General features: G+C 41.7%; 2 protein-coding genes across 4 annotated transcripts in view; one reads left to right on the top strand and one right to left on the bottom strand.

Annotated features, from left to right (window-relative positions):
• Positions 1–19,889, bottom strand: part of ANGEL1 (angel homolog 1) — a 190,239-nt gene that overhangs the window by 11,910 nt on the left and 158,440 nt on the right. The window lies entirely within an intron of this gene.
• On the top strand, positions 378–19,639 carry LRRC74A (leucine rich repeat containing 74A). Of its 2 annotated transcripts, XM_071745917.1 has the most exons (14): positions 378–703; positions 3,998–4,108; positions 5,181–5,356; positions 6,004–6,111; positions 6,858–6,954; positions 7,810–7,859; positions 8,621–8,702; positions 10,416–10,501; positions 10,843–11,037; positions 12,714–12,809; positions 15,841–15,984; positions 17,348–17,455; positions 18,094–18,179; positions 19,434–19,639. In XM_071745917.1, exons 1-14 carry the CDS (start codon positions 610–612, stop codon positions 19,504–19,506), a joined length of 1,506 nt encoding a protein of 501 aa, XP_071602018.1. In that variant the 5' UTR covers positions 378–609; the 3' UTR covers positions 19,507–19,639. The 2 variants fall into 2 exon arrangements, with proteins under 2 accessions (XP_071602018.1, XP_071602019.1); XM_071745918.1 differs by lacking the exon at positions 10,843–11,037 and having other exon boundaries at positions 379–703.

The raw sequence follows: 19,889 nt of genomic DNA, 5'->3' as shown, positions 1-19,889 counted from the left end.
AAAGTAGTTGGTGGGGCAAGTAAGCACTTGATTCAACGCCCTATTAAGTGCTGACATGTTTACAAGCCACACTTTATTACTGAATGTACCAGAAATTTGGTGGTAAGGAAGTCTTAATCTGTTCAAGACTAGTAAGGCAAATATGCTTCTATCCTCATCTCCTTTATGACTGTAAGTCTCACAGTCTGGCTTTCTCATAAAATTGTACAAACTGGAATAGGAACTCATAGAAGAGAACTCTTACCAGCAGCCTGGCATGACTCTGATATATCAAAGGGGGTTTCAGGTCCTTTTTCTCACTTATGAGGAACTGATGGGATCCCAGCGCAATGGAGTTTCCAGCACTGAATGCCACCCCTTGGAGTTGGAAGGTGCAGATGAGGTCACAGAAGTGGGGTGCTGGCTATGGTGGCTCCAGGCTCCTCAGGGCTTTCCCATGACACCTGGCCAGCCCCTGGAATAGGGAAACAGGATTGTTCTGCTTATAAGCAGTATAAATCCAGAAACACAGATCATACAAGTGGCACGATTCCTCCTAGAGATGTTTTAATCATAGCCAAGCATCTGGATTTTTGTGTGTAGGTGTGTGGAACTTAAAGGGTCTAGGAGATGTCTGTGAACTCCTCATTTAAGGAAGAGAAAAAAGAAATGGACCCTCCACTCCCTGATGGTGACATGGAGAATGAGTCTGAGAAGAACACAGGTGTGGTGCTTAGTTACTAGCAAACTCATTTCAAAAATAGAAATGGCCAAAGGAAAATTGCCTGCACCCAGATGGGACAATTCCAGCTTTCAGATAATACCACCCAGTTGCCCTTAAGCACACAAGAGATGTCAGAAGTCAACTCCTTTGGAGATCAGATCCTGTTTGAGCCCTCCATTGTCCAAGATAGGTAGGGCATGAGGGCCAGAAGAGTTTTCTGAACATGCTGCTGTCAGGCCTTGCTTCTGCACAGCAAAGTCAGGCTCCACGTCTGCTTGCAGGATTTTGGCCTGATTTCCTAGCTTAGCATAACAGTTTCTCTTAAAGTTCAAATCTTTATTTGGCATGTCACTTATTTATTACAAATTAATTTCTTATTTTCCTTCATAATACAATTACTGTAAGGAAGGAAGATATGTAGCTCTCTTTTCTGGTGGTCTTTTTTTTTTTTTTTTCTGCTACAACAATAATAATTTATTGCCTCTTTGGGATTAGTTCCTTTCAGATAGCTTTTCTGCAAGGTTTCTGGTTTTGGCTACGAACTCTTGAAATTGTCACTCCTTAAGTGGGATTTGCCAAACTTAATTATCTGCTATCAAGCCCAAACAATTATATTAAAATTAGTATTCCTCAAAGGTCTTTGACAGTATTAACTTAAAAAATACTATCACAAGGAAATACCTGATCAGTTAATAGCTGTTTGCCATTTTCCTTTACATATTGGATTAAATAATTGTGGGTAAAATGCTGGCTGAATTTGACTGACAGTAGCAGTGTAGTATAATTATTAATCCTATCCTTTTCCAGTGGCAAGATGTTGTCAAAATGTCTGGTTGTTTTACTTCTTTGTTGCTCTAAAATATTTATATTAAGATGGATAATTTTTTCCATAAATATCTAACATATTTGTTTATAATTTCTCTAGAAGTCTTTTGATATCCACAGTGGCATGATTTACAATAGGAGAAAAATATTTGAGACCCTTGACTAGATGACCAAGCTAAGTCACACACAGTTTTTTCCAAACCACAATAAGCCTAACTTCTCAATTTTTCAATAAACAGCAGCATTTAGGATATTAATTCCGAAATCCTTTTTGTAGACTTCACTTGAGTACAAAATTATATAGCTGAGCCTTCATAGGTTCCTTCAATACTTAATACTTCCAAGTTAGTATAATTGTATGATTGGACAAATCACCAAGCTATATGTTTACATTAGCATGATTTTGTCTGCATGCTGCTCATTTTGAGTTGCCTCAGTTATTCTGATATATTTCTTATGCCAGACATTCAGAATGAAAGAAGCAAGGACAACCTTGGTAGCTTCCTTTTCTGGATGAAATTCCTTAGTATATATCAATTAGATTTTATCTTGGCAGAGAAGAAGAAAAATTTCTTAAAATCTTCCTTTACATCCATCACCAGTAATTCTGAGACCACTTCATTCATTCAGTGGCATCAACTAGGACCTGGTTGCAGTGCTAGGCAAAATATAAGAAGTATTTTCTCTACTCCACAGAGCTGCTGAGGTATAGCATGATTTATCGAGTATTTGTACAACACAAACGAGACAACAATGTAAAGCAACCTACTCAGAGAACAGGCATTGTTAACCAAGCATGAGAGATAGGATTTGCAGTTATTTGGATGCAGCCCTCAGAAGTCACACATCAAATCAAGGAGAGAACTTCCCTCCTAGATCCTGGTTTGTGACTGGTACACACTGGGCCTGAGTCGGGCTGACCGGGACGCTGTGTCTGCAGCCCCAGCACCTGAGGAAAGCAGAGCGTTATAAAGGAGTCTCTAGACCCATCACTTTCCACTGCATTGTTTTTAACTCAAATAATCATGATTCAGTGCTTTTCAAATTCCATCATGGATGGCAGTGTTATTATCTGTATCTGTGCCAACTTTTACAACTCCACAGGGGTGCAGGGGCCACTTCTGGATCTACCTCAGAAGGATCCATTCACATGCCGCAGAACTATCTGGTGTCCTGAGCACATGACAGACATGTTGTTGAGGGATGATGCAGTCAGGATGGGGTTTGTGTAGCATAGACAGTCAGTTTCCCATAGTGGGAAGTTCTTTTTTATCAGGATGTTCAGTATTGTAGGGTCATTAAGCAAAGAGGATCAGTAAGGCCTGTCATACTGCCTCAAATCTTTGGTTTTGCTTGTCTCATGAGTTCTTTACATGGGATCTAGACCTATTTTTACCCTTTCTTTTGTCTTTCTCACCAAAGTAATACAAGAAAACCCATAATTTGAATAAATAAGCCCTGGCAGAAGGAAAAGATCATAATGAGGGAGCTGCAACTGCAGGGCTGGTTGAAATGTGGTGATATAGGTACCAGCTGGCCAGTCTTGCCCTCTCATAGTTCTGAATGAACAGACAAAGTGCAAGCTCCATGTCACACATCAATGCTAAGTGACACTTAAGAGGCATACAAAATTACAGGTCAATAGCCTGGAACAATAAAGGGAAGTAAGGAGTAAGGGAAGAAGACAGTGAAAGCTTTGACACGGAATGAAAAAGAAGATTCCATGTTGGAAAAAAATATGTATTGTATCTTTGGCTAGAAATTATTTTGGTAAAATTAGTCATTTTTTCTTATGCATTTATTACTCTTAAAAAGGAATTTTCCAAATTTCCATTCTCTATAACAGTAAGATAAATTATGAATTGTAGGCAAGAGAAGCTGCAGCACTTCTATTGGGTCTAATTACATTCAGTCCAAATATAAAATAGTATTCAAACACTTTCTCTTCTGCTGTGCTTGAAGAGTACTACAAAGCATTCCCAGCCTGATTGCAAAATCAGCCAGCAGTGTCCTGTCCATGCCTGGGAAAATGTGAATCAGGTCAGGAGAGCTTGGAGGAACTGGCATGGGTTTGGCTTGCAGGTCTGTGGGGAAATGGGATAAAGAGAGGAAATTTTCTTTTCCTTATGAACCCGGAAATTGATAAAGGATAGAAAGGCATCACATGAGGGATCAAAGGCCTAACATGAGAGAACTGTGAGTCCTCCACATATGTGTTACAGAATCTGTGGATGACTCTTTCCAAAAGTTGCCAAGCCACAGCCGGTCTGTAGCCCCAGAGTCAGCCTGTCCCCACACCAGCACCACAGGGGTACAACACACCAGGAGCAATGGGACAGGAGTGCACTCACAGCAAGTTGAAGAGGGACTCAGGCTTCAGTGAGAGCAATGAGAGGTCTATCACATCCAGGTGGTCAAATCTTTTCTGGGGTTGCATTAACAAAATGTATCTGTTTGGTTTCATGACAGACCAGAATGAAGTGACCTCCAGAATCGTTGAGTCTTCAGAGTCTCTATCACTGCCTGACACCGTAGCAGAGAGGGACACACCAGGTTCTGACGCTGACCTCGAGGCTGAAGGTGAATGTGTTTTGACCATCTACCCCCACTACCTTTTTCCTTATATTCAGAGCTGTACCTACCAGCTGGTGTGTAACCAAAATGGAGACCAAGGACACAACCTTGCCAGTGTCCAGATAGCCACATGTAATCTGGCAATTGATGAAGGCAGGAGGTGATGAATTTCCCTCTAAGAGCTCTACCTTCGATGCCAAGCATCTTCCTTAGTTGCTTTCTATACACCGTGGCTATTCCTCTGTTCCTTTTTCTCTCCTCTCTTCCTTAATAACCAACACTCCCAGACAAGCCCACTGCCTGGGCAGCAGGAGCAAGTAGCTGAAATCAGGGATGGGACTGAGGCCCTGGTTGTGCATTTCTGATGAAATACTGCATAGTAATTGTGATCTGCATATCATAGGTTTGCCTCAACTGTCCCAGAGTTTTCTGGTGGCTCTCATCTTCTGTCTAGTGAAGTCAATCCTCTGGCTAAACACATCTTGCACTCATTTGCATAACAGTAGGATTTGTCCATAATTTAGGATGAAAACTTAAACTCGTTATAAATGGATGGAAAATCAGAAACTTTAAGTATGCAAGAACAAAAGACTGTTTTGTTAGAGGTCTCAGACTGAACTGGAAAATAGATTTCACAAGAGGGGAATTTGTCTTGAGGTCAGACCACTGAATGCCTATAACAACATGGAGAAACATGAGCTCTAAGTATGGGGTTTGATGAAGGAATTCCAAATGACAGGTTTTTGTGGAAATACAGCCTCCAGCTGCACTGAAACATCTCACTGCAGCTGTGTCAACAACACCCAATGGCCAAGATGAGAATGCTGGGATTCTTTCTGCTGTTCCTAAGCCAAAATGTTCTGAGCTGCCCTGGCTTAGAACAGGCAATATCAGCTGTGTGCTTCAATTAAGAGAAAGAGAGAGAGAAAGAGAGAAAGAAGGAAAGAAAGAAGGAAAGAAGGAAAGAAAGCCCTTTAAAACCCTACTGTTCTTGCATAGTGTTACTTATATTTAAGTTACTTAAAAGAGGAGGGAGTACACTGAATGCACCATTCATTAATATTTTTTTTCTCTGTAGATTCTGAGAAGGCCTTTGTGAGTATTACAGGCACAGAGCTGTACTTGGAAGCATGCAGGCTGATGGAGGTTGTGCCTGTCTCACATTTTATTCAGAACTTGGACAAGCCTTATATAAACCTGAACCACCATGGTCTAGGACCCAAAGGTGTCAAAGCTATTGCTATTGCTCTGGTGGTGAGTAACCAGTAAGAGGGCAGCCACTGTTCTCAAGAAGAGGCATTTTAGGTGACTCTCAGGCCTGAAAGCCATCACTGGGTCCATAGTGTGGGAGAAAAAGTCATGTATCTTCCCCAGAGGAGCTCTGAGCACCTGTTTTGTTTCTGATCCCCTGCACAGGAAAGTCTTACAGCAATTGATAAAAGCAACTGCTGGCCTTTGCTGGAGTTACCCCCAGGAACAAACTGGTGCCTTTTGGTGGGACATGAGTCCCCAGTGCTCTTAATCCCTACAAGGCCAGAGATGGAGCTGCAGGGATTGGTATCCCCCACTCTGGGATCTGCACAGGGGTGTGCCACATTCATTGCTACCAGCCCAAGATGTCTGAATTGCAGTTTGGATCAGAACCTGGGTCTTCAGGATGTCAGGAAGCAATAGAAAGTCTTACTCACTCAAAACCTCTCCAGCAAAAGCATCTCTTTTATATGCCAATTCCCACTGTCATGGCTCTATTATATCTCCTGATCCCTGTCCTGCTCAGGATCTGCAGTTCTTTCTGAGGCTTGGAGAACATGTCCAGTGTCTGTTGAACTGAGGAAACTATCCCCTTCATTAACTTTTCAGCAGGTTTTTGTGTGTCTTTGTTTACCTTTGTGTCTTCCCAGTCCAACACAACCATCACCCATCTAGAATTGGAAGACAACTGCATTTTGGCAGAAGGAGCCATATGCATAGCAGAGATGCTACAAGAGAATTCCTCACTTCAAGAACTGGTACCCAAACTGAAGTAGTTTGTAGCCAAAATTATTGTTCATCAAGTTCAATCATCTGGAAGAAAACCAATTCATTCTATTATAGATTCTATTATAATTTTAACCAAATAACCATTGTTCCCATGTAAAAACATCCACATTCTGAAAGTCACAATATTTAATGCTGCTTTGCTTTTAAAAAGGACAAGCTTTTGGAAAGTGAAAGTGTGCATATGATGGCAATCTGGTGAGTCTGTAACTGTTCCCTTCACTAGCAGATGTGAAAATAATTACCATAATGAAGTCTTTCTAGTTCACTCTTAGCCAAGGGAAAAAAAGTTTTGGTCAGGAACTTTCATTCTCCATATATGACATGGGAAAACTTTGCAAATAGATTAAGGGAATAATGCAAAACTTTCAGATATGAACTGGCAGTAATATTCCTTTAATCTGAAACTGGTGTATACATAATGGATTTTGATAGGCCATGAGATCTGTGTTACAATGGAAGAAATTATTTCTGGCCAAATGCCTCTTGGTTCACTGAAGACAAAGACCCATATGAAGCTGTTGGCTCTAGGGCTTTATTCCTGCTAGGAATAATACAGGGTTAAACACACCTGCAACTCACAGGTTAATTACTGTCTGGCTGCCATTTCTCATACTGTGTGTCTTGCATTATTCCCTTGATATCTTGAGCACTAAGAAGACAATAAGCTGATTCATTCTTTGTACTCATCCTTCTTACTCTCCCTTTTTCCCTCCAGAACATGTCAAATAACCACCTAGACACAGCAGGAGCTAAAGCCATTGCCAGTTTGCTTTTGGATAATACATCCTACCTCCATGCTCTTAAGCTCTCAGGTGAGCTGTATGCACTCAAACAGTGATGACAGTGGAAGTGAAATAACATGTTTTCTTCCAGATTCTCATCCTGAGAGTATTAAATAGACTATGGGCAGAATCAGTCTTTCAGTTATGACTCTGATGGGAACCCAGAGTAACAGTGCATCTAGATTTGTAGTGATGTGAGTAAATATTTGGCATGCTTCACCTCCAGCATCTCTGAAAATCGGTCCATTATGAGAAACTCAGATAATTGCTGGAGTGTCTCCCACATCTTGGAGTAATCCTGGTCTGTGGAGCAAAGTGGAAGAGTGACTAACTTCTTACAGCCAGATATGGGCCTTGATTAGATTTTTAGAGCAACAAAGATGGAGTACCTCTCTTATGAGGAAAGGCTGAGAGAGCTTGGACTCCTTAGCCTGGAGAGGAGAAGGCTGAGGGGAGATCTTATTAATGTCTACAAGGATCTAAAGGGTGGGTGAAAGGAAAATGGAGCCAGACTCTTCTCTGTAGTTCCCAGTGACAGGATGAGAGGCAACAGGCACAAGCTGGAACATACAAAGTTCCATTTAAACATATGAAAAAACTTCTTTACTATGAGGTTGACAGGGCACAGGAACAGGCTGCCCAGGGAGGTTGTGGAGTCCCCTCCTCTGGAGATATTCAAAACCCACATGGAAGCAGTCCTGTGTAATATGCTCCAGGTGATCCTGCTTCAGTGGGAGAGTTGGACTAGATGGTCTCTAGAGGTCCCTTTCAACTGATGATTCTGTGATTAACTGGAAGCTCCACCTAAAAGCACAGTATCCTGCAGACCTCAGCACAGCACCAACGAAGAGATCAGTGCATTGTTAAAATACTTTTCTTCCACAGGAAACAGCTTTGGAGAGGAAACTGCACCATACTTTGCAGAAGCATTAACGGTGAGTTACCTGAAATCCAAGGTCATTTGCAGCCCTAGATGTGTGACAGATTCTCCTTACCCTGAAGCTGCTACTCACTTGGCATGATTTCACTTGCCAATGCCCGGATGATTTCCTGGCATAATCCTGCTAAGTGCCTCTTGCTTACTCCAGAAATGAGAGAGACTGGGAGGACACAAAGCAGAGTGGACTGTGTTAACATTTTCTCAGGACAGCTGTCTGAGAAACAAACCTTCAAGACACAGCAACAGAACAGCATCTGGGTGACAAAAAAGCATTCCAAGAAGAATAAGTATACCAACTTTGTATCATTTTGCAATTTTTTGGTAAAAATAAGACACTTCTCAGCTAAGTTCCTGTTTCAAAGCCTCTACATCAGTTGGCACCACTAAAAACTACCCTGAAGCAGTGCCTTGACCTGGTATCAGAAATACAGATCAGACTACAATATTGGGAGTGAAACGGGCAGGAAAAGAATTGCAGGATGTGTGGCAGGCCAGGCATGAGCTGTGTGAGGAAAATTTGCACAACACAAAATGCCATTGCTTTCAGTGTTTTGGGAAGATGTGATGTTACATGCCTGACAAAGCTTTGTTTTTGAGACATGCAGTTCCACAATGCCCATGCTGATGATCTCCCATGCACTGATAATTTCAGTGTGTCTGATATCCCTCTGTTTCATCGTCATGCCTCGGATGCATGGCACCTGGTTGCAGCTGGCTGGAAGACTGCATTATCTCTGCACTTTTGTCTCTCTGCAGGCAAATTACCAAGTGAAGGAGCTGGACCTCAGCCACAATGAGTTCTCTGAGAAGGGAGGACAGCTCCTGGGACAGATGCTTGGTAACTTAATTTATTACTCTGGCGTAGCCAGGAGTAGAGGCACTGAGACTTGATGGCATCACCACAGTGAACATGCATTTCCTTCTGCAACAAAAATGACCCATGACCTGGTAGGCAGTACAAAAACAGAGTGCCTGGATTTAGAGCTTCCTGCCTGGTTCACCCTCATCACCACAGGTGACTCCAGCAACTATTAGTAACGTATCAGAACACAAATGCAGGTTGAGAAGCCACAGTAACAGAGAAATCTGTGTCAGAGAGAAGGGGTCTGAGAGTGAACTCCCTCAAAGAGTATAAAGCAGAAAATTGCATTTTACTAAAGTCTGATAGCATCAGAAGTATTGTTTACCAGGTTTTGATTACCAAGTTCAGGAGTTATTTCACTTTTTTGTAAGTAGCCCAAACCAAATGGTTTTAGCCATAGCACAGCAAGCAGCAAGGGAAACAGATTAGGAAGAAATAAAATTAAGCTGACTAATTTATCTGCTCAGCCAAAGTGAGATCAAGTGTGCTAGTAGCCCTAGAGAGGAAAAGCAAAAGAATTACAGTCTTTCAGTGATCTCTCAGTGCTATTAGTGCACAGGGAAGGACTTGCATGAGTATCTGACAGCTGCTCTTCCCTAAGTATGTCTAACATGACTGGTATCATCATGGCCATAAGCATGTGCTCTGCACATCCAGTGTCCCTCAAGCATTTCAGCAAAACAGTGCCTTCAGTTTAATTAATGCCCTCTTTCTCCTGGTTCAATATTTCTACTGATACGAATCTCTTTCTAATTACAGTCCATGGCTTTAAAAGATAGCTCAATTAAAACTGCAGCTAGGACAAGGCAGTGTGCCCCTGCCTTGGACAAGCCTGCAGGCAAGGTGAAGATCAGTACTAAAACTTGTGACCTTCCTAGCCCAGAAAAACGCCTCTCCAAAATTAAAGGTCTTACAACTCTTCTTTCCTTGCAGCTCCCTTGAGGAGTGAACAGCAGAGGTTACTGCAGAATCAGAGACTTCTCTGTTTTGTTTCTTAAAGGAATATTTTTGTTAGCTAAATTCAGCATCTGCCTCCATCCAAACTCCCATCCATGGAAAATCTGTGCAAAACATTCTCTCTGAGAATGAGAAGCAAGTGTTCACAGGAAAAGTCCTACCCCTCTCAGTAGCCACAAATCAATTCACACATACCCTGCTGTAAGCAGAACTTACACTGTGAGGCGTGCTATGCATGTGAATTGGCACTGGCACATACACAGCTGGGCACAGCTACCATATGAAGCTGAATTCCTCTCTTCTTCTAATCAAACACATGCAGAGTGGGTCTTGATATTTTAGATGTGGCAAGGAGAATTCAGCCATTTTTCACAGTAAGAAGAACAGATAGTGTCTATTAATATAAGAAAACCTCCCTCTGTCTTCCTCCTTTACAACATATTCTTTGATTAAATCAGCATAAAAAACCAACCAACCAACCAAAAAAACAAACACAAAAACAAAAACAAAGGCACAAAAACCCAACAACCTGTGTTCCCTTTCTGCATGTGATCAACAGTCAATTCTCTGTTCTTTGGAAACAAAGCAAAGACTCTGTAGGTACAGGTTCCTCCTACTGCAATCAGTGAAGGCTGTTGCTGAACTCCCAGTAAACTTTGTTAGTCCCTAAATGGGTTAGCAGCTGTGTCCAGACCTTGCTCATGAGTTAACATCTCAGTTTCTCTCTCCTAGCTAGTAACACAACACTGGAGATTCTGGACCTTAGCTGGAACCACCTGAGGAGGAAGGGGGCAGAAGCACTGGGCAGAGGTCTCAGGGTAGGAACTCCCCTATTTCATGATACCCTTCACAGTGATCAGCACGAGAAGCTGACTGAAATACAGACTGGGAACTCACATCTCTGGGGTCTGAGCAGGAATGGTAACTGTAGTAAGGCTCATCTTACTGACAGTGGCAGTCAGTGCCAGGAGAAAGACTAAAGCAGTGAGTAGGTCTCATGAATTATGTAGATTAATAAACCCTGGTGAAATTGCAGATATTTTGTATTCACTGGGGCTGTGTGGTTGTGACTTGAAGGATGCTTCTATCTCAGCCAGTCAAGAAAGGGTAGAGTGATAAAATACATGCAGTAGCTAAGATCTCTCTTCTCTCTCTGGAGGGCAATGGTGCACTGCAAATGCTCAACCTTTCCTGGAATGCCATTGGTAATGAGGGAGCATTTGCTCTAGGAGACGCTCTCAAAGTCAATAACGTGCTGGTTCATCTGGACATCAGCAACAACCAGATAAGTGATGAGGGAGTCAAGAAGCTCTGCAGAGGTCTTGATGTCAATGGAAAACTCAAAATCCTGAAGGTAAAATAAAGCCTGGGAAGGGCTGGAGGATTAAGCAGAGGAAGTACAAAGATCTGAGTCAGGAGAGACAGAAGACCGAAAGGAACTGTCTGAGATAGAACTGGAGGAAATTAGCATTGTTCTGTGTTGAATGTGAGCAAATCAGAAGGAAATTCCATCCTGTGAATTTCTTCCAGGGCAACTAAATTGCCCCATTCCTCAAAAAAACCTCCAGGGACTGGCTTGGCATTATTATATTAATGGACACCCATTAGCACTCAAAGTGATTGATTCCTGTCAAGTCAAGTCTCAGTCAAGTGAGAACTTAAGCTTTTAACATGTCTAACAGAGAGCCTAGACATTCAACAGTCTTGGATATATACATAAAATGTAGTTGTGCAGGTACATCTGTACATGGGGTGTACAGATGTTTCAACCTAAAGCAAAGGTTCATACTGAAGTCTGCAAGTGGGCAAGAGAGTATCTTTCTCGGTGTGTTAATGATTTGCTAAATAATTATTCAAACATAGGATACACTGTCATTGCCATGTCAGGGCAATGGCACAGTACTACCTGCAGAAGAGGAGTATTACCAGTTCCTGGAAAAACAAAGCCAAAACTTCCTTCTAATAAGATAGGGATCAACAGTCCTAGAAAGGGCAAAACTGAATGGCCAGCCAAGATGGTTTCAGAGGTTAGGGTTGAGAGCTAACATTTCTTCATACCACATCACTCCCTAGGGATTCAGCTCAGAAAAGCGAGCTTGCTTATGAGCTGTATTCTCATTTAGATCTAACACCATCATCCTGAGAGCCTGCAAATGGCATTATGGTGGTATTTATAAAGGGGCATTTATAAAGCTCCTGGGTCTTTGGACACCCTTGTCCTTGTAAATCACTGCAACCACACCAATATTTAAGACTGCTATTTGAGATTTTGTAAATAAATGTGTCAGTTTGCATTGCTCTTAACCTGGCTTGAAGTAAGGTCACTAGCTCACACCAAGTCACTGCTCTCTCTGTGTAGCTGCACTGATTGTCTTTGGAACTGGTAACACAAGGAACTTAGAGGATGTCTTCTACTGGCCAATGATAACCAAGAAATTTTTTTTTTCTAAAAGTGTGAGTGGATACTTCACATGCTATGAAGTCCAAGGTGGGGGAGAGGTGATGTTCACACACTTAAAAGATGTGTATGTCAGTGCTAACCCAGTAACACCAGACAGCTGGGCCCTTCAGGCCAGAGGCAGCTGATCAGCCTGAGATCTGATCTCCTGTGCTGCCAAGAACCCAGGGCAATATCCCAAGGGGCATACCCCATTCCAGAGGGATCCTAATAGCAAGCACACATCCAAGCACAGCCCACTGCCTCAGCCTCTCCCCATCATATAACTGAATACATAATCTACAACACATACTCCTGTGTAGATGTAAGACACTTGATATGTGGAATTTCACACAAGGAGAGAGAGAAAAGCTGAGAAGGCAACTCCACTGCTAAGATGCATTGCAGAGTTTTGTGAGGCAAAGACAAGAGGTGGTTAGATAACAGGCAAACCCATCAAAAAGGACCACAGTTATTCAAAGCCCTGCTGAGGAGTGGAAAAAGAGGGTCATCCTTGAGGTTACAGCATGCCTTCTGCTAGGCATGAAATCCACATTCTCACCATGACTGGACATGTGTTTCTTCTTCTACAGATGTCCAATAATCCAGTGACTGTGGAAGGTGCCATTTCACTGCTCATCTCTGTCAGAAAGAATGCAAATTCCATGATGGAGCAGATTGACATCTCAGTAAGAGCTTATATGCTAGAAAGCCTACAGAATACTATACATTTTTAGGAGTGGGGTGGACCACAGAGCTGCCCCCTTCCAAAACTGTTTAGCAATTTGCTGTTTGTTTCACTTATGTACAGCCACTAATAAAAAGAAGCAGCTATCTGACAGCCCTTCTAGGACCACATGGAAATTATAGGATTTTGGTCTTGCTCTAGAGCAAAGAGCCTGTAGTATCACCATATTTCACTCCCTTCCATTGTACAACAGCAGAACAAGAACACGGAGTGAATTCCCACTGGAGAATGAATTCTCTTTATCCCCTGAGCTGTCTCCCTCCAGGGTAGTCTCAGATGCTACGTACTGTGAACAGCTCTGATACCCTGTCAGTATGTATGAGGAACAGAGGAAGACGGATGCTTCAAGGCATTAAAAGCCAAGCAGCTTTATTTAAAAAAAAAAAAAAAAAAAAAAAATTAAAACACTAAAAAATAATTAAAAGCTGGAGTGGAAGAGAAAAAAATCAGAAGCCAAATCTTCCATAGCAAGTCGGGAGCACAACACATATTTTTGTAACCTTATGTGCTGCTTCTAAAATGGGAGATTCAGAAATGCTTCGGAGCTCCTGAATGAGGGCAGGGACTGCATTGCAGACCAACACTGGGGAGAGATCTGGGCACAGATCAATCCACTCCTGGCCTCCCATCCATGCACTGGTGCTTCATGTGAGCAGTTACAGAAGGTGTCAAGAGCCTCAGGCCCCTCCACTCACCTTTGGGATCACCGTGATTAAAGGAAAAAAAGTTTTCAGAAAGATTAAGTTTGTGACTTGGAACATAAATAATATGTTCACACATTAGCTAAAAAAAATGTTCATAGGCGGTTTTGGGTACCCAGGTAATGTGTTGTGTCTAAGTTACATCTGTGTTACAGGTGTATCTTTCTTCTGTGGTTACTGTATTAAAGAAAGAAACTAAACCAAAGCAGAATAAATAATATTAATTTATGGTCTTTCCTGAGAGTATTGAGGGCTTTCAACAGTGATCATCTGAAGAACAGGCATTGCTCTAGGGCAGAGAATTTTTCCTGCATAAATTAAGATCAAAGAGAATTTTTTGACAAGTCTGCAAGGAGTCAAGCCTCGCTCTGCAAAGGAAAAGTAAGACAGGCTATGTAGGAGTAAAGGATTTCATTACAGTATACAATTCTTCTAGTTTTATTACTATTTAACTTAAAGAATTCATAAACATGAAAAGAGTAACCTGAAAAGAGAATTTAGCTAAATTCTGAGAAATTAAATTATTGAAATGGAGGCACTTGAGAAATTTTGAAGCAAAGGGTAAATTAACATGAAGAATCTGCAATTCGACCTAAATCTTACTATGAATTTCTGGGTTTTAGGGTTAAAAGGTGCTCTCTTCACTTCACCCTTCAAAAAATGTGAATTACCTGGCATTTCACAAGATAAACAGTCAATGACAAAAAATTGCAATGACATTTTGGTAGCCCAATCAAATGCTTATAGCAAACATCTAATCTGTCTGACAGACTTCATTCCACCTGTGATGTAAGGGGTCTTGCAATTCAATTCAGAATAGTTGCAAATACGTATCTCCAAAGACCTTATACTATCTTAAACCTTTAAGAAATTAGTGAATGTTTTAATCTTGTATAGGACACTTCAGGGAAGTCATAAACAAAAGCTTCTCTGCCCTGTTTCCCAGTGATAAATTCTTACCTTGACTTTTAAAAAACTGAATAATTAGTGTATCTATAAGAGGAATTTCAAATAGGAACCATATCTAGAAACCTTTGCTTGGGTTTGACAGCACTAGCAAAGGCAAATCAATAGGAAGGCACAGTTTTAACAATAGTTTATTGCTCTGACATCATTCCTGAAGCATGACTATTCCCCACATTCTTCTCATAATCTACTCTTTATAGGATTTCAACTTGCAAATACTATCAAACATTTAAAAAAAGTCGTGAATCAAGATAGCCAGCACATGCCATCTTCACCATCATGGTACAGAAGAAAATTCTCTTTTCAGATGTCTGTTTTTCTGGACTGTGGACTGACTGCCAAGCATGCAGAAAGGCACCGGCTGGCTCCCTCCCGGTGCCACCTGACCCCAGCATGGTTTGTTAGGCCAGACACAGTGTTTTCCCTGTGCTGCTTCTGAAACTGTGCAGGTGGCCCACTGGGCTTCTCATGGGGTCATGTCCAGACCTGCAAGCCTTGGCAGCCAGCAGAGGCAGCTCAGGCTCTCCTGTGCTGTGTTACTAGGATGCTCTGCTAGTGTGCACAGTGTGGGGATGTCTGAATGACTTCTTCAGTCACTCTGCATCCATAAAACCTTTGGTGCTGAATGCAAGGTAGTAAACCCAGCCAGATCCAGACTCATTCATGAGTTGTCTTACTGTAGTAACAATCAAGAACTCACTGATCATAATAAGCTTTTACATGGATCTTAAGAATGGTGGATCTTAAGCTTCTAGAAAGAAGCCATAAGAATGCATTAGGAGACTTTGTATATAATTTTTTGGGGGAAAAAGACACCCCTTGAGAACCTCCTGCAATAATAGAGAACAGAAACATGCATGAATTTCCTGAACTGCCTTGAAATTTCCAACAATTAAATATATAACTAACATAATATGTGGACAATTGCCCTGTCATTATGAATATGAACAAAATCATAATAATGTTTTTAAGACATTAGTCAAGGCAAAGGCAAATCTGTCATAACCTAAATTTAGAAGAATAAATTACAGTACCATCATTAATATTTGCATTGGTAATCCACTTTCAAATGTCCCAAACCCCTAAATCAGGACACTGTGCTGCAGCCCATTCTGTATGTGATAAAACAGAAAACTTATAGTGTGAGCTGAACTGTCACTACTCTGCTTGAAATTCTTAGATTTCAATGAATGATAACTTTATTGAATGATTAATGTTGATTTTAGATGGATTTGTGAACACAAACAAGTTTATGTTGTTTTTGGGTGCCCACACCATTTCAATCTCTTTCCTCCTATGTACCAGAATGTGTTGGTGAATGAAACTTTCATCAAATTGCTGGATCTGGTGTGTCAAATGCATCCTGAACTAGATGTCATCTATGGGGAGGTCGAAGGCCATGTTTCCAAGCTCCCCAAGCAGTATCCAAATCCCATGAAGGTGTTTCAGGTGAGCTACTGAATTTGGGTCCATAGCTCCCCTCTAGAGGGGAGCTGTACAGGGGAGTACTCAAAGCACTTGGAGAGGTAGAGGTTGGAGGGGGTAAGCTTTCTTCCAAATGGAAAATTGAGCCAAGTTCCTTCAGAAAAGTATATTCACAAAGACTGACCCAATGTTTGCATCTCCGTCCATTCAGACTGACTTAGCAAGTTACTTGATCTTCAGAAGCTAATGCCTTGGGATATGAGAGCACTGAGGGGGAAAAAATAATCTGAATAGATGTCTGCTAGCTGTGTATAAAAAACTAACTGCTTCCAGGTCTGATCCAAATGAGTGCCCATCTGCATCAGAAGCCCCCCACAATAACTAAGTTTCATTGAACCCAGCAAATACTGTCCTAAATAAAAATAACTCAGCTTTTCAAAGTCTGCAATTTCTATGGAAAGCAGCAGATGGTGCTGTCCTCCTTGCTGGAAGGCAATGCAAGCACTTAAGCACTGCTGAGTTAAGTAACTCTTTGGCACCACCCGGCTCACTGTTTCTTTGCTGTGCAGATTTTTAGCTAATTGGGTGAGACTGCATAGATGGATTCAGACGAACGTAGTAATTATTGTAATGATTGGACGAGGGGTAATGGCTTCACACTGAAACAGGACAGATTTAGATTAGATATTAGCAAGAAATTCATAATTGTGAGAGTGGTGAGACACTAGAAGAGGTTGCCCAGAGAAGTTGTGGAGGCCTCATCCCTGGAAGGGTTCAAGGCCAGGTTGGATGGGGTTTTCAGCAACCTGGTCTAGTGGGAGGTGTCCCTGTTGATGCAGAGAAGTTGTAAATAAATGCTCTTTAAGGTCCCCTCCAGCCCAAACCTTTCTATTCTATGATTCTAAGCAAAAGCTTGGGCTGCTAGCTCATACTAAGCTGTCACATCTAGTGACACACCATCATGCTTTGCACCTTTTAGCAGCACTTATGGTACTCCAATGTGTCCTCATTCCAACAGACTGGAATTCAGAGAAGAGCAACTAAAGCAATCAGAGATCTAGGGAGTGGAATGTCTCTGGATTAGACAGACTAGCCAAGCAGTAGCTTGCTGGGATGAGGGCCAAATAACCATATGCAATTATCAAAAGAAACAGGCTTGCTACTGAGTCTGATTTCAAGGTATTAGGAGGTATAACAGAGAAGAATGGGATTAGCCTGAACAAAAGGATATTGTTCTGACAATAGAGTGGCTACACAAGGAGTTATGAACTCACATATCTCAGTCATAGGCTGAGTAAAGGGAGGGTGAAGAATAAGAGGAGACCTGGAAGGAGGTATCAGTGGCTGCTTCATGCTTATACTCATGTTTTATCTCTGCCTCTCTTAGGACTACTTGAAAGACCACAACCTACAACTCTGGGACTTTTTTAGGAGTATTGACGAGGATGGAAACATGAAGATCACTGTGGCAGCCTTCCGGAGAGCCTTGATGCAGGTGTGCCTCTGGAAACACAGGAAGGATACTCTTCTGGCAGGGTGCTGCTCTTGGGAAACCTCTCCACTGCAGCACAGCCAGCAGTCGGCCTTGCTGGATGTGTTGATCAAACTAAAAGGCTAAATTCACCCATTGCAGAAGTTGAGCCCTGAACAAAAGTGGAGACCCAATAGAAATTCTGTGCCACCCAATAAATACTGCAGATGGCATCAGTGATAATGGATCAGCTTCAGAGTATCACAGGACCCTTGTAGAATCACAGAGGTCAGCTGTGATAGGATATACAGGATCTTGATAGACAGTTATGTCTTACTGCTATGGGAAAGTGAAAAAGAGGCATTCAGCCCCTTCCCTCCAACACACTGGGTGGACAGTTTTCTTCCCACCAAAACCACATGGTGCTTAGGATAAGCACTAACGGTCAGCCAGCCATGATGCTATTTTACAAAAAAAATTTTTTAAATGTTTTTTTAATCTTAAAAGTGTGAAAGAACCAGTTTTTGGATTTTTTCCATCCTTTCTTTCATGCACCAGTCCACCTGTTCACCTACTAAAAGATGATGGGTCCCAGTACAATATGGAGGATTTTTCTGCTTCAAAATATCCAGGTTTTGTTAACAGTTATCTTATCCTCTTAGGAATCAAGCATCCCACTGGATCGAGACCAAATTGGGGAACTAGTGAGCAAGTTAGATCAGAATCGGACAGGGGTTGTGGACTACAGGTAAGTGAGTGACTCCACTTACTGTCCTGGCTTGTATATTTTTAATTTTTTTTTAAATTTGGCTCAACACCAAAATAAACACATCTTTATTCTCTTTAGAAGGTGAAAGGATGTATGTTTTTGGCCAGTCCATTACCTAAGTAGAAGGCAGATGAAATAACACCTTGTATACACAGAAGCCTAGTTTAGTCAAACTAGAAGTCTTCTCTTTTTGTTTGATAAACTTGCGGTGAAAACACAGGAATCTCAGAGCTGAAAGGCATTTTCATTCATGCTCATAAGCCTGTATGAGAAGCATCAGCTCAACACTGTTGTCCTCCTTGAAGCCAGGGTAACATTTGCAAAGACAGCACATCTGTGCCTTCAGACCTTTTCCTCCATCCTCAGGGACTCTCAGTTTTTTTTTTCCTTCTCTCTGATCCTTCTTCTTGAGAGACCTAGTTTTCCCTAGAAACCCACCTTCAAACTACAGAACTTTTCATTCTCTTGAAAGTGCCTCTTCTTTAGTGCCTGTAGCAATCTTGTCCAAGTTCTGAGAGCCTGAGCAGTCAGCAATAAACTCCTTGGAGGTTGCCAGTTGCTGCAGGCTAAACCACTTGTCATTAAACCCAAAATTCCCCCTAGATTTCCCATCACTTCTGACATGTGACTCATCATCTGAAAGTCCTATTAATCATGCCCAAATATTTCCATCCCTCAGCACATATTGATTGTTTTAAATATATACTGTAGTCTAGTTTTAAGGCTAGAAGCAACCAGTCAATCTTGCAAATCTCTTCACCTTTTAGCTTCCTAATGTTTACAAAGAGAAGCAAATTACTTTGCTAGATCTGGTTTTTATTCTTTCACATACACTGGTGCCACACTAAAACTGCTGATGCTCAGGTTCTTAGCCTGGTTTCCCTTGTTTCATGGGGTTCCCAAGTACTCTACACACAAATTACAAACTGTAGTAGTAATGGTCAGCCAAGACTTCGTTTGGTGCCATTAATGCTGCTGACTTGATATGCAGCGAAAAATAAATATTAATATCTATTCCTTATCTGTCTGCTTAATGCATTTTAGCACTGTAGCATGTGTGTTAGTGGTAATTTCACCTTATAGACAACAGTCAGAAGAGTTGTGGCCTTTGCTGTCCTTGCTGTTCCCACCCTAGGCTGTTTCCTCGAGGTCCTCTCAGTAGCTTTAAGATACCAAACATGGAAGGTTCACTTTACTAAATGAATAATGGTTCACCTTTTTCTTTTCAATCAGTCACTTAAAGGAGGAGAAGCCAGAACAAATGCCAGTGGAAGGTGACATCGAGGAAAAGAAGGAAGAGCCATAAAAATGAAGCAGGCCAGACAGTGAAATATTGTTGGAGAAATCCTGTAAGGAAGTGGCTGTGGGGGCTTGGGGACCAGGGAGGTCGGGTAGTCTAAGTTATTGCATGCAGAAATAAAGTTGATGTTCCACTACGCAGAAGGTCCCTATACAGTCTGGTGCTTTTGATTATGGGCAGAAGGGACTGGTCATTTGGAGGTGGTTACCAAACCTGTCTCGCTCTTTATGATGGCAATATTGAACTTATTTACAGAGATGGAAACAAAAAGTGAGAATGGGGAAACCAAGAGAACTCAGGTGTTTTTATTATTCCCTTTTGAGGGAGAGAAGATGGACAAAGAAAGCTGACAGAGGTGCTATGCAGATAGCCCATACCAGACTTAGTGG

This window comes from Heliangelus exortis, chromosome 5 (assembly GCF_036169615.1).
Source record: "Heliangelus exortis chromosome 5, bHelExo1.hap1, whole genome shotgun sequence".
NCBI classification, from domain to species: Eukaryota; Metazoa; Chordata; class Aves; order Apodiformes; family Trochilidae; genus Heliangelus; species Heliangelus exortis.
The sequence above is the reverse complement of the archived record's forward strand: the minus strand, read 5'-3'. Positions and strand labels throughout refer to the sequence as shown.